This window comes from Sinohyriopsis cumingii, chromosome 9 (assembly GCF_028554795.1).
Source record: "Sinohyriopsis cumingii isolate HCF-2022 chromosome 9, ASM2855479v2, whole genome shotgun sequence".
Lineage (NCBI taxonomy): Eukaryota > Metazoa > Mollusca > Bivalvia > Unionida > Unionidae > Sinohyriopsis > Sinohyriopsis cumingii.
Window position 1 is genome coordinate 14,770,171 of NC_142969.1, and position 15,589 is coordinate 14,785,759.

At 35.4% G+C, this 15,589-nt stretch overlaps 1 protein-coding gene across 1 annotated transcript in view; it reads left to right on the forward strand.

Moving 5' to 3' along the window:
• The window catches only part of LOC149791306 (uncharacterized), a 56,460-nt gene that overhangs the window by 15,910 nt on the left and 24,961 nt on the right, over nt 1-15,589 (forward strand). The window contains exons 12-19 of the mRNA XM_089969836.1: nt 287-351; nt 2,685-2,981; nt 4,008-4,197; nt 7,400-7,620; nt 9,733-9,937; nt 11,994-12,198; nt 13,262-13,431; nt 14,709-14,873. Coding sequence (XP_089825962.1) covers nt 287-351; nt 2,685-2,981; nt 4,008-4,197; nt 7,400-7,620; nt 9,733-9,937; nt 11,994-12,198; nt 13,262-13,431; nt 14,709-14,873 — 1,518 coding nt within the window. The remainder of the gene's footprint in view (nt 1-286; nt 352-2,684; nt 2,982-4,007; nt 4,198-7,399; nt 7,621-9,732; nt 9,938-11,993; nt 12,199-13,261; nt 13,432-14,708; nt 14,874-15,589) is intronic.

A 15,589-nucleotide genomic window follows, 5' to 3' on the forward strand; every position in this document is an offset into this window, starting at 1 on the left:
ACCGGTCGCCTTGGCCAACTCTTGGTCTCCGGCTGACCATGGTAAGTTTGCGTCAGAGTTCAACACTAACCCTGCGGCAATGCTTAGAGATCAAACACAAGGCGGCGGTAATATTCCCAAGACAGGTAGATTGAAGGTTAGGCATGACTCTATAAGTGGGGCTTAGCAAAAGTAACAGTATAGAACAAGAATATTAAATACAACGTCAAAATCTAACATATATATATATATATATATATATATATATATATATATATATATATATATATATATCTTCTTTTTCCAGGCGTTGTGTCTGTTCCAATAAAAGGATCATTCTGTGTCATGGGACAAGAATATTCCGCTGTATACGTAAGTACACTATCGAAACTATATGAAAGCTCCATTCATGTTACAAGTGATCTTCTGTGTCTGCCTATCAGTCCACTCTTCGATTGATCAAAAAGTTTCATCTATCTATTTACCAAGCTACCTTCCGAATCACCTCTATGCTTATTTACTCATTTGTCTATCTGACCTTCTTTATTATCCCATATACATTTGTGTGTGAACATATGCCTGTACGTCATTCTATCTGGGAACAAAGTTTCAGCTAGCGTTGTAACAGACATATGTGCATTTTGAATTATCTTTACCTCACACATTACTTCCATACTAAAAATCTCCGAATGACATTGAAACATGACAGGCAATAAATTTCGGATTCACTTTCAACACTGAAGGCCTGAAAACATTAGACTTCATAGCCAATTAACATCTTAATATCCCAAATCTAAGATGAGCATGGCTCGCTTATACAACCTGAAACCCTAAGACTTCACAGCTATTCAGTATCTCAAATCTAAACGGAGCATGGCTCGCTCATACAACCTGAAAACCTTAGACTTCACAACTAATTAATATGTTAATATCCCAAATCTAAGATGAGCATGGCTCGCTTATACAACCTGAAACCCTAAGACTTCACAGCTATTCAGTATCTCAAATCTAAACGGAGCATGGCTCGCTCATACAACCTGAAAACCTTAGACTTCACAACTAATTAATATGTTAATATCCCAAATCTAAGATGAGCATGGCTCGCTTATACAACCTGAAACCCTAAGACTTCACAGCTATTCGGTATCTCAAATCTAAACGGAGCATGACTTGCTCATACAACCTGGAAACATAAGACTTCACAATATCCAAATCTAAACTGAGCATGGTTCGCTCATACAAGCTGGAAAAAATTAGGTGAGAAGAAAACAATAAGGAGTGCACAGGTATGGGATTTGGAGATTCCCAAGGGGCAGTAGAGAACAGGGAAAGATGGAGAGAATTGGTTGTAAAGTCAACGGTGGTGCCCCAACAACCTCTTTGGGTTAAGGAATTAATGATTTCAACATAGTTACCTTTAATCTTTTTGGTATTTCATAATAGGTGTGTACGTTTATTTTAACGTGTATGCTGTCGTTTATACTCATTGAATTGTGTTTCTGGCGAGGCGGGGACATATTTTATCCTTACAATGTTAGAACATAACTTCTTTAAGTCAGCTCTTTAGAGCTATTACTGCCTTGACGTGAGGTTAAACCATTACATATCCGTCTTTTTATCTTTCCGTCTTTGATACAGTTTATGTATCTGAGTAGATAGGTCCAGGGTGAATAAAATTTACTTACGGCTATGTCCTTATTCTATACGTTATGAAATTATTGTGTAGAACCTACCAGGGTCCAGTACGACGTAATTACATTATTAAGTAAGTTTCAACGGAGAATATCCATGCTGCTAAAATTCTGAATGAGGAAAGTGGTTAATTCAAAAGAAACGCCTTTTAATCACAAGAACTGAAGCCAATATAAGTACCATTTGAAAAAAGGGAAAAAGACATGCAATTCAACTCAACACAACTCTCGCCAGGCGATGGAACTGAGTTTTTAACTATATCATATGAACAGTCGTATCTGCCTGTTAGGTAACCAGCTTGATTCAAATCGAATCTACTTATATTATGAGGGATTTGACGGCACAACATTACATTATTTTCAACTTCCATCTACCAATCGAATTCAAGTTTTTCAAATTTCTGAAAGTGAAGAAATGGTTTTTCAGGACACACTGTTGCTAACAATAACTCTCACTAACACGATATACGATGCATTTTCTAATAGGGTATTTAACACTAGTGAAACGCAAATTCCCAACGTTGGAGTAATATCAATTTCTGTGCGTACATATCAGTTTTCCGCTCTGTAAAATATCACGATTTTTGTCGCATATTAAAGCTTCAAACTTAAGGCTGCAAAAATTTCACAGATATGTGTTCATTATATCAGCCACGGGAACAAATGCCACAGTCGATTTTATACAATGTTATTCAGAATGGACCTTCCATTCTCTCATGGTACTATTTATCGACTTAAGTATCCTTACTTTATGACAAGAAAGGTTAAGAACATTTGATTCCTGTTCGCCAATAATTTTGCACGTGCATTCGTATGGTATATCTAAGACTGGCTTTAGATTTTCTGAAAGGCTTTTATTTCACGATCTACCACTGTATGAAATCTCCGAAGGCGGGCGGACACAGGGAGTTGAGTGTCGGGATGGGGACAATTAATAACTACGGAGATCATTGAGGGAGTATGCTAATCTGCTTCCCTTGTGTCGTTTTTAACTACAACTTGTTTTTACATCAGGTGTACGAGGACGGACTGGTCGTTCTAGGAAATAACACAGTGGGATCTTATCCTAGGCCTTTACCCATTTCCAAGATGCTTGACACGACCCTCCTGGCGGTCTTTTGGACCGACATAGACAGTCTACAGGACCAAATTACGTACAATCTCATTGAGGGTGACGACTTACCCTTTTATTCAGAAGTGACGGAAGTTATTACACGAACACATCTACCTGATTTTGAACCATTATGGGCACTTGTTGTGAACTGGAAAGATGTTTCACCATATCCAGCAGACCTATATGCAAATTTACAGGTACGTAGATCAGAGTAATGTAGCATCAGTAGTAGTAGTAGTAACAGTAGTAGTAGTAGTAGCAGTAGTAGTAGTAGTAGTACTTGCTGTTGCTGTAGTAAGAGGAGGAGATGAACAAAAGACAAAAACTAGCAGTTGTAACAGTAATAATGTTGCAGTAGTAGTAGTAGTAGAAGCAAGCAGCAAGAATAGTAGTAGAATGTACTAACACTAGTAGTAGAAGGTGCTAGCAATAGTCGTACAAGGTAGCAGCAATAGTATTACAAGGTACTAGCAATAGTATTACAATGTACTAGCCGTAGTAGCCGCAATAGTAGTATAATGCAGCAGTTATAATAGTAGAATGTAGCAGTAATAGTAGTAGAAGCTACTAGCAATAATAGGAGGTAGTAGCAATAGAAGTAGAAGGTACTAGTAGTAGTAGTAGTATAAGGTAGCAGCAATAGTAGTAAAAGGTACAGCAATAGTAGATGTAGCAATAGTTGAGGACGGTAGTAGCAATATTAGTAATAGTAGCAGTAGCAATAGTAGTAGAAGGTAGTAGTAATAGTAGTAGCAATAAGTAGTACTAGTTCTTGTTGGTATATTTGTTGATGTAGTAGTAGTTGTTGCGGTATCAGCAGCAATAGTATTAGATTGTGTTGTTGTATTGGTAGTAATAGTAGTTGTAGTAGTAGTAGTAGTCGTAGTAGTAGTATACTAATTGCAACAAAAAAGAGTGACGGGTATATGATATCCGATCAAATAATTTAAGGAAAGATGAGAGTAAGAAATAAAACGGAAAATTTTAGATATCATGTAAGCAGGGAATGATGGGGGGGGAAGGATAAAACCACACGTCTGTAGGAATACAACATTACTTTTTGTACCAATAGTAGAATAGGTAGTGTAGGGTCACAACGCAACTTTCTTCATTAGTATTTAAGCTTTTTCCGAAATGGTATTAGTGTTCGTATCATCGTCATCATCATAATCATCATCATCATCATCATCATTATCGTCATCATTTTTATTATTATCTTACAGAATGCCACTTTCCAGTGTATACTGATAACCGATGGTGACCGAACATTTGCTCAGTACAGGTATTTTGCTAAGACAACTGAATGGTCACGTCCAGTGTATATGGGTTACGACTTCGGAGACATGAATAATATTTCCTATAACTATCCGGACAAAGCGGATCTTCTACCTAACGTGACAGAAACAAATACAGGTAGTCTGCCATCTTTGGATATTTGTCTTTATGTATTGTATCAATCGGGGGTCTGACAATTTTGTGTTTCCGTCTCCATTTTTGAATTCAAGAGAAGATGGCCATTATTGGTTACATTATTTGGTTCGGTTTCGAGAATATAGTTCTCAAACTGAATGATTAGCAGCTCATCATCAAGTAAGAGTCAGTCTAATAGAGCATTCTCATTGGACTGGAAATATGTATGGAGAGGAAATAATTCAAGGGAGTTAATCGTTCCCTTACTGTGATCCTTCCTAGCCCTTGTTAAGGAGTGGTGTGCTAATGAAGTCCAAGTTAACATATATTTTTATAGAATAATTTATTTTGAAATAAGTTAGTTGCCACAAGATCAGTTGCTTGAGTGAGTCGTACTAAGGATTTGAATAATGCTTTTAATGTAATACGACCAACCAACGCCTGCGTCTCGATCGCAACTGAATTGGCATGATCACCGCTGCATTGGCAATCTGGACTTATGCTTAGATTCGTCTCAGATCCACAAGTCCCGTCTTAAATATGATTGGTATGCATCAAAGATACAGAGCAGTTTCGGTCTGGTTAGCCAAGATCCGTTTAAAGTAATTTTGCCCAGAGACTTTGGTTCTTTTGGCTAGGCAAACTCCGTTTTAACTACTTTTCCCCAGAAGCTTCGATTCGTTTGGAAAGGCAATCTCCGTTTTAAGTACGTTTTCCGAGAGGTAATAGTTCGTTTGATAAGGCAATCTCCGTTTTAAGTACGTTTTCCGATAGGTATTGGTTCGTTTGGTTAGGCAATCTCCGTTTTAAGTACTTTTTCCTAGAGGGTTAGGTTTGTTAAGTTAGGCAAACTCCGTTTTAAATACTTTTGCCTGTAAGCCTTGGTTAGGCTGGTTAGGTAAACTCCGTTTTAAATACTTTTGCCTGTAAGCCTTGGTTAGGCTGGTTAGGGAAACTCCGTTTTAAATACTTTTGCCTGTAAGCCTTGGTTAGGCTGGTTAGGTAAACTCCGTTTTAAATACTTTTGCCTGTAAGCCTTGGTTAGGCTGGTTAGGTAAACTCCGTTTTAAATACTTTTGCCTGTAAGCTTTGGTTAGGCTGGTTAGGGAAACTCCGTTTTAAATACTTTTGCCTGTAAGCCTTGGTTAGGCTGGTTAGGGAAACTCCGTTTTAAATACTTTTGCCTGTAAGCCTTGGTTAGGCTGGTTAGGCAAACTCCGTTTTAGGTACTATTCCCCAGAGGCTTTAATTCGTTTTCATAGAGTGATAGTTTGCAATTTACTACATATTCAAATGAAGACGCATTTGTTTTAAATATATTTGGTATAAAAAGACAAGCATTCATGTTTCATTTTTACTACTAGACGGATTGCCAAATGGATGGTTAGTTTTATTGAAGAGATTATTTGCTAATACTGTACATATTCAGAATAAATAAAATTTGCTCATCTTCAGATTCCATATTAGGGTCTCTAAATTTTATTTCAGATCCTAATAAATGTTCCAATTTCCTGTTCAAATACGTTATTGTTTTGATGAGATTAAGAAACAGTATTGTTTCAAATGAAATAAGAATTGGTACTTGCCTCAGTACATTAGATAATGAAAAATTCAGATATTTTTCACTTAATTATTGAATTTTATATTAGTACAGGAGGCACAAAGTTAACTGAGATTATGAGATTACTTTGGGGTTAGGAATATCGGAATATTATTATCTTTATTATGAAGGCTATGTCTTTTTATGTAAAATGGTTTTATGAAATTTTAAATTTAGCCCATATTAATACGTTCTTACTGAATTTTATTCGATTTGGTTTAAAAGTCCTTCAGCACATTCTAGGTTATATAGAACTTTTCCAAGATTGGGAATAAGAAATAATGTGGGATTTCCTTATCCTTAAAAAATTGCGGATAACAAAATGAACTTAATGGCATTATATTTGATATATACTAACTGGCACTAAAGTTTGAACAAAAGGAGACCAAAATTATTAAGATATACTGTTTTTATTAACTAAATTATAGAAACCAAATTGTAGCTTTATAGTCTTCTAGTGTTAACACTGTGTATCATTTGAATCACGTCAAAATAAAAATGACATAATTTATTTTCATAATACGTGTATTATGAAGTATGGGTTTGTATGAATAATACAATATCTAAAACAAGTTCTTTCGAAGGATAAAACACGAGAAAGGACCAAATAAAAGGAACGTGTTTTCTGTGGATCCATCTATTGGGATAATACTCTCAGCTCGCGAATAGACCACGTGACTCACGAAACAATAAAGTCTTGAGCTGTAGGTAGACAATGACCCAAATAAGGAACTGAGATTCTGTCTTAAGAAGCATGCAGTCTGTTACATTGAATAAAGAAAAGATTCAGTCTCAAGAAGCGTGCAGTCTGTTACATTGAATAGAGAAGATTACTCATATACACAACTGTTAGCAGGTATTAAAGGAGAATTCAAAACTTTTCAGTGACAGCCACTGCTGTCTAATTATCAAGTGCTGTCTAATTATCAAGTGTATATGGACACTGAATCTATGAATAATAACAGACTGGACGCTAACTCGTGAATTATTTACACCAAAGCTTGGCTATGTGCAGATGTAAATCTCTAGTTCACAGTCTTGACACTAGCCACATCGGTGATTTATAAGACCTCGTGACCTAAAATAGTATATTCGCATGTATAAATAAATTGATGACTTGGTGGATGGATGATTGATGAATGTCCCTTTCTATCTTTATCGCTATAGATTCAATATCTATCTGCATTAAATTAATAAAGATCTTGAAGATGCATGATAAAAACAAAAACATTACCAAAACTCTGAATTAGATCACGGAATATTTTGACCTCTTATAGCCTAATATGTGTGTGTATGTGTACTTAATATAAACACTTTTCCCTGCGGTATTATTAGAACACTTATCTAGTAACCGTCTACGTTTAAAGTGTTGTATTATGCACAGACACGTGTAATTTCAGACCCAAGGTGAACAATGAACGTAACTACATAACTTACAACATTTAATAATAATAATAATAATAATAATAATAATAATAATAATAATAAAAATGATAGAATATTAGATAAATAATGGCGTTAGTTCGTAGAGCTTTCTATCAATTAATCACCAATGTATCTGCCTACACATATATACAGACATACAAACATTTCTATCTACCACAGGTGAAAAAGGCATATGGCTGTTCCAGCTGTACACAAGCAACACCGAGTGCACCCAGCACAGAGAGTGTAAAAAGTGGGCCAAAGACAATAAGATTGCCTCTGTCCAAGACTCAGTTTGTCCCTGCACGTGGAATCAAACAGTAGCGGACTCAAGATATGAAGCCAACACCACCGAGTTATGTGCCAGTCTGGTGAATTCTACTACTAACGGTTATGGCGTGGTACATATTCCGTTCTCTTTCATATGTTTCTTATTATGTTGACTGTCCTAAAAATATATCAATTCACATCATTAGATATGGCCAAAAGCGTCATTGAAATCCATTAAGAATGTGAAACCACTGTTACAGGCATATTTTCATCACAGTTCACTCTGTATTTAGCTGCCAAAAAGTTGAAGCTGGAACTGATCTAAACGGCTGAATTGCCATGGTAATTACTTGACTCACTGATTGACAATGATACTTGGCAAATCATTGATAATTTTAATGCTCATTACAGGACAGCATAGGTGTTTACAGATGTGTTATCAGCAAGGTCAACCATTTGGTGTTATGTTTCTTTTTGAAACATGTTATTTGCTGCATTTAGATTACCCCTCTTCACCTAACTGACCAAACACCGTTCGTGTGCGATATGCACTACATACTCTTTATAGTCCAACTAGCTGATTGACATAATTGACCTTAAATCTTAAGCTTGGCATGCACCGTCACGTTTTTGATCTAAACATAACATGACCATTTCTGTCAAATCAAGAAATTACCTCGGAATTAGTTGTAGGAATGCATATATATTTGATGGATTTTGTGATTCGTCTCTGGCGGATTGTACCACAAACGTTGCGATAGGCAGGGCCGACAATATTTCAGTTATAACTTTATCTACTCCGCCTGCAGATGTGATCGGAAAATCGCTCGCCCATTTCCGTCAAGTCTTGAAATAACCTCCGAAGTTGCTGTAGGAATACATATCAGTTTGATGCGTTTGGGGATTCGCTTCTGGTGTAATGCAAAATATATGTTACGACAGCAAAAGCCGATATTATTCCAGTAGTGACCGTTTCTCCTTCAGACACAATATCGTTTCGTGTGAACGAAAGCAGTTCAGAATATAGTTCTCAATGACGACCAATTAAATACTAGGTTTCTTACTCGACTTGACGAAAGTGGTAGAAAATGGTCCCATAGCCTCCACGTGGTCCCGTCAATGAGACCGACGTTTGCTATTTCTCCCAAACAGAAGCATACCTCTGTTATTTCAGCACAGTAATGTACATAAAAATCATACATTTTGTTCACCAGAAATTTCTCAGCCAAGAAAGAAACCCAAACTATTCAGATCACTTTGATACCTATATGATTGGATTGATTGTACGGGTTTTAACCGAGGAATACCAAATTAAAAGAAAATAGTTCAATCTTTCAACCTTTCTGGGTCTTTGTGATTTTGTAATCAATCGAATTAATCCGCATGGTTGGTATCGACAAACATTCGAGGCATGATCCGTTAGATTGACATGGAAGTTGTGAACTATGATCCCATGTAAATAAAGTAGTTCCAAAATATAGTTCTCAATGGTGTCGCATTAGATTCGAGGTTAGTTCTGCTCTTTATGGAAAAGGCCGACTATGTTCCGATTGCCATAGTATGCCAGCAGTTTCATTTATATTAATACTAAATTATGTTACGATTTATAACAGATGGATCTACTGAAACTGAGTTGGCATTTCCTACTGAATTAGGAAATATACATGTTGACGCACATATACTATTCAGAAACTAAGAAAACACCTTTTTCTATCAAGACAAAATAGACTTCAAGCATTCTGGGATGTGTCAGGCGGTATTCTGCTTCATTATTACCAATGCAGAACTCACTCTGGGTATTTGGTCTGATCAAAACTATATCAACAGCAACAATAGCAAAAGCACAACAAAACAAATAAGTTATAGTTTGATTCATATCTCTGCAATATACGTAGCTATTTATTTATTTTACAAATAAATGTATATTATATGTACGTTTCTATTTATATTTGGTCTGTAGAAAATGCGAATAATACGGGTAAATGATGATAATGGAATGACATGACGAGGCACGGCCTTTTTAAGTTTTCATGTTTTGCATGGTACCACTCAAACATCTGTAATGTCATCAAACTGGGGTTTTCGTACTCGCAAATGTCATCTATTCATGTTAGTTTTACCTTAGTTGTCAAACCACAATCATCACAGCGTACATCTTTGCAAGTCAAAGGCATCGAAAATGTTATTGTTAGCCAGAGAGTTTATAGAATTTATCTTTAATATTACTCTAATTTTGCACTCAGAAATGCTGCTACCAAAATGACAAGATGGGAGATTTCGGTAGTTTATTGGTGTCTGCCAGCGGCCCCAATCAGATTTACACGTTCGGTAAATATGACGATGACAAGAAGGCACGGATTGCCTGCTGTAAGAATATCTACGACTGTGAAACGTTCTACCATTATCGCCCATCACCTACTTGTCAGCAATACAAACCTCCCAGCACAGGTTAGTCCGGTGTGCCTGTGGCATGGATCTATACATGTTTGTCGCTCTCTCCATGACTGATTGTTTATATTTGTCCGTTTATTTGAATGTGTGTATGCATGTATATATTTCCGACTGTCTCAGTGCATGCATGTATGTATGTATGTATGTATGTATGTATGTATGTGTGAACACATTTTCGTCAATACGTACATGACATTTATAACCAGATTAGTCCACCAGAGTGACGGTACTTGTGGATTTTCCAACAAAATCGGCGGATTGTTAACGGCGTTTGTGGATGTGTGGCGGAACTATGAACTTTTATATCATCATTCATGCAAATATTTTTACGTTTTATTTTATCCTGTGCTTTACGCCGTATTTTATCCTGTGTTTTACGTCATATTTTTTCCTGTGCTTTACATCATAGTTTATCCTGTGTTGTATGTCATATTTTATCCTGTGCTTTATGAAAATGTTATCCTGTATTTTTACGTCATATTTTATCCTGTGCTCTCAGTCAAAAATAAGTATTTTGAAGCAAACATCTTGTAAATGATTTGAGTATATATATATATATATATATATATATATATATATATATATATATATATATATATATATATATATATATAATGCAAGGCACAGACAGATGACAACTTGTCGTGCAGCCCAGGATATAATATTATATGCTCATTGTTTTCTCCGTTAACTTCATATTGTCAGAATCGTACAATATTATCGGATACTGAACTTGCGTGCAAATATACATATTGCATTCACGTGCATAAAGGAACTACTATATATTGTAAACAAACATCTGATGCAGACGCCAGCACTTATGATTGGTAAACAAATCATGTACACTCGCGCAGTAGGCGCTTTACGTTGTTGTTGTTTAAATTTGTTCCTGAATGAAGTAAAGCAGATGTTTCGTGGACTGCCACATACCAGCTGCTTTGACACATTCCGCGTTAACTTTCTAATACAATGTTTCGGATTTAGGCTAGCTATACAACATACGCAAGAAAGGGTCCTTACAAATAACATACAAGTGACAAGGCATATACTGTCTTCTTTATCTGGTGATAAGAATGGCAAAATAAAATATACTTCCAGTTTTACATCCTGAATTTCCTCAAAATGTTTTTTCTTAATTCTGCAAATCCGAATTACATGAGCCATGTCATAGATTTTCAATCTTGATTACACAATTTGAAATTGCACTGTAATTTCGAATATATGTGCAATTAAATCCTCCTTACTGCACTCAAAATGAAATAAGCATTAAATTCCATAGCGCCTTTTTGATAATTGCAATTGAAAGAATTCATATTTTTTCCACATTATGATTTCAAATATTCAATGACAGAAACATAAACACATTTGCAGATGTCAACACGCTTCTCCCTCGCTTCTTCAATCTATGTATTTCATGTGGAATTGTCACATATAAATCCAGTCCATAATCACGAAATTTCGTAGAATCGAAAAAAAAATACCAAAAATCTATTCATTCCAGATCAAATGAAAAATATGACTCCAAATTTCAATTTTAATTAGACACGCCATTTTTTTCTCGAAAGTTATGTCGAGCGCTCGACTAAGTTCAAATTTATCTGGGCGGAGTTATGTGCGCATTAATAATGTTGTTGTTGTTTAATGATGAATCTGCGCTTGTGTATTTAGTTTGGAATACGGCATACATTCAGTTGTTTCTTTTAGTGTATTTTGTTAATATAATTAAGCATTAGGTAGAATAAGAAAATGAGCATATAATAAAAAGGTTACCGCATTTGTATGGGAAAATATGATTACGTATTGTCGGATGGATATATTGCACTCACAAGGTCGCGCAGTATTTAAATCCGAAAAACTCGTTCATATTTTCCCATACAAATGCAGTAACCTATAAATATAGAATGTATGCAGAAAAGCTGAAGACATAATACAATGATATTTTGTGTGGATTTTTCTATGAATTTTATGGAGCTTTAGCTTAATTCCTGTATACACCGTAGTCCACAATCCATGAATAACTGTATGCATATCAAGGTCCGTTTTCCATTTGCAGTCCCATCTGCACTCCCTCCATTACAAGGGGAAAGCATCCTGAATGTGACTGTCGGACAAGAAGTCACCTTTACTATCAATGCATCCTCAAAGAACACAACCATCCGATGTTATCTGCCCCCAGGTGGCTCGTGCAGTACGTCGGCGGACGGAGGATCGGTCCAGGTCAAGTGGACGCCAAAGTCACTGGACCCAGTTGACATGCGGTGAGTGTGCATGTCCATACAACTCCTTTTGGACTGAGAAACTAAGACGAGAAGGATAAACTATAGTTACATGGAAGAATTAACTTATAATATTAACATACATACGTTGTAAAGAAAACACGTTTAACTCTTTTTTCATGAGATCTTCCATTTCATTCTTCAGTACAGGAACGAATGCAATGCTCAGCTTTATAGTAATAATAATAATAATAATAATAATAATAATAATAATAGTAGTAATAATAGTAGTAGTAGTAGCATCATTATTATTAATATTATAATTATTATTATTATTATTAAAGATAATAATAACGCACCATCACATCTCCAGAGCTCTGTAGTCGGTCTGCCGAGTGGCGAATGACTTTTGCCATGCCAATATCAATCAATATTCTTCTTGTGCTTATAATAATAATAATAATAATAATAATAATAACAATAATAATAACAATAATAATAACAACAATAATAATAATGATAATAATAATAATAACAATAATAATAATGACAATAATAATAATAATAATAATAATGATAATGATAATAATAATAATAGTAATAATAATGATAACAATAATAATAATAATAATAATGATAATAATATAATAATAATAATAATAATAATAATAATAATAATAATAACGATCAATATTATTTTGCTTCTTTATAAATCGTCAATCGTAGTACAAGAAATCTAGGCATGAATATTTTAAGTCTAAATGTCCACAAGGTATTAACTCAAAACGTGGTACAAGCGTAACATTAGTGGCACTAAACAATGTGGAATCTAATGAAACGATTTTGAACTGATGCGTTTTCCAAATTTGTATACCATGTAACAAAACCACTTGGAATTAAATATAGTGTTGGGCATGTGTGTTTAATTGTTTGTCTGCATTATGAGTAAAACGGAAGAGAAATATTTTCAGAGCAGTTATTGAATTAAGACATATAAATGATTTGTTTTGACAGTTTTAGAAACCCTTCTAGTAATATGTATCAAATTTCATACTTCTTTCTATTATTTATTTTTATTAATTTTTTTCTCTTCGATAACCTTTAGTTTTGTTGGCACGGACAGTGATGGAAACCAAACATCGTTACACTTAGTCACAATCAACGTATGTGACTGCAATTCCCGTGGAACGTGCGAGTTCACGAGATTACGCCCAGGGGAAGAGGCACTGTCAAGGTTTAGAGTGGTTAGCTGTGAATGCACAAGTGGATACACAGGTAATAACTGTTATTAAGATAGCTTTTCCTATTTCAGATCTTGTTTACATTTCCAGGCAGTAGATTGCATGAATATAAATATGCTTTCCTCGGTGGCTGCCAATTTTCAGTGCATCTCACAAATGTCATATACGCCTGTTTTAGCGAATCTCTTGAAAAATGATGCAAAAAAAAAAAAGACCAGGCGTTTTTACCAGAAGTGGCATAATTCGACTTGTTGCAGCAGTGGCATTTCAAGATAAATACGCATCGGAAATACTGAAGTTGCCGCCATGGTACATGTATCACGGTACCAATTGATTTTCCATATATCTCAGTGCTAATGTTTTGTGAAATAAATATATATTTTATCCTACCTAAGCATGCATGTCACACACCATCATAGAGGACAATGCTAGGTTGTCAATTTGACAAGGACAAAACCAGATACCCCATTGCATTCAAGAGAGATAACTCTGCTGGAACTAGAGAGTGGAAAGAGTTATCTAGTCACAACAGACACAGTTTCAGCCATGTGTACCACATTTTAAAATAAATCATAAAAAATACAAAATATGATCTAGATATGAATTAACATAATCTCACAGGTTGCCAAGAGGCACGACTTTTTTAAGCCTAACAGAAAGTACAACTCTTACATAATGCACGAATCACAGCTAGTGTTGTTCTTTATTTCTGAATGCAATCTTCCTTCACCTTAAGCTCCGCCCACCTGGACTTGCGCAAGTGGCACCGTTATACCCATGCCATATGCACTGTTTACGATATGACGTCATCAACACATGACACACCATGATATATAGAACTCATTACGGTTAACTCAAATGAAATGGCTTATTGTTCGCCGAAAATATCCAGGTTTCTTTTCAAACCGTGGAGAATTTTATTCTTGCGCAAATGATTCAACAAGGGTATCACAATGCATTTCACATGGTTCTGTTTTGCTTACCGTCCTACAGCGTGTGAGTGAGTTATTTGATGTTCCCTGGTGATTCATCCCTTTTTGCGCTGTATCACCACTCCATAATTTATGAGTGGTGTTATTACCAGGTTTTAACGAACAAAAAGTCTTCATTCAGTCCATTAAATTGTCAATATTATATTATTTCTTTTTAGTGCTACTTTGACTTTTACTTGTATGCTCTTTGATTAATTCCCTTTGAGTCCTTTCGAAGTAAAAAAAGAATTAAACGCGAGAACATGAAATGGTCATGAGTAAACACACAAAAAATCGACCGTATAAGTCATGGATAATTGTTTTCTTTCTGTTCCAATAGGTCCAAGCTGTCAATTTGACTTCGACGGATGCGAAGCGTCGCCGTGCTCTAGTTTTGGAGACAAATGTATAGACCTGTCTCCTGTGATCCAGAATCAGAGCAGGGGTGCCTTTCAGTGTTCTAATTGTCCGACTGGCTTTACCCATAACAGTGTCAAATGTGTCGGTAAGTCCTAATATCAACGTAGCTCAGTAAAAATTGATAGTCCTTACAATGCCCCTGCAGTACAATTGTTAACCCTACAAATAATTTCAGCTAATGTTTGTTTGCAAATTTTCTCAACAGAAAATTGAAAGTCCATGATGACGAGTTTTAAAGTCTCACAGACAGTAAATATATTGATTTAGTTTGTTGTCGAGTACCGGTTGGCAAGGTACCATTATAAATACATCATGCGTGTATTTGCATCAACAGAAAAGAGATGTCTGAACATATTTATACTCACATTATAGTCTTCTCCATTTGGTATGTAACCTCGGAATCCTTTACTGTAACTGACAAATCACTAAAATCCATATATCTTCCTAAAGACCTCCAATTTTGACCTTGCCATTTTATGGTCTAACGTTTTACTATTCACTATATAACCAGGATTGTGGTGTTTTGCGGATGAAACCCTATTCACACAAACCACATATCTGCCACAGATACGTTGCTGTTTATTTAAACTGAACTGAACAAAAGTGAAGAAACCATCTGTACCCTCATCATTATCATCTTCATCTTTCTTTCTTTACTCCTCTTTCTTCAGTACATTATCATATTTTTTCCTTAAGTTAAATTGCTTGATGAAAAGTTTGGCTCTATTAGTGTTGATAGCACTGAGTATTTTTAAACATCGATTTCATACAATTATTTGTTAAGATATTGATCTTCATAGT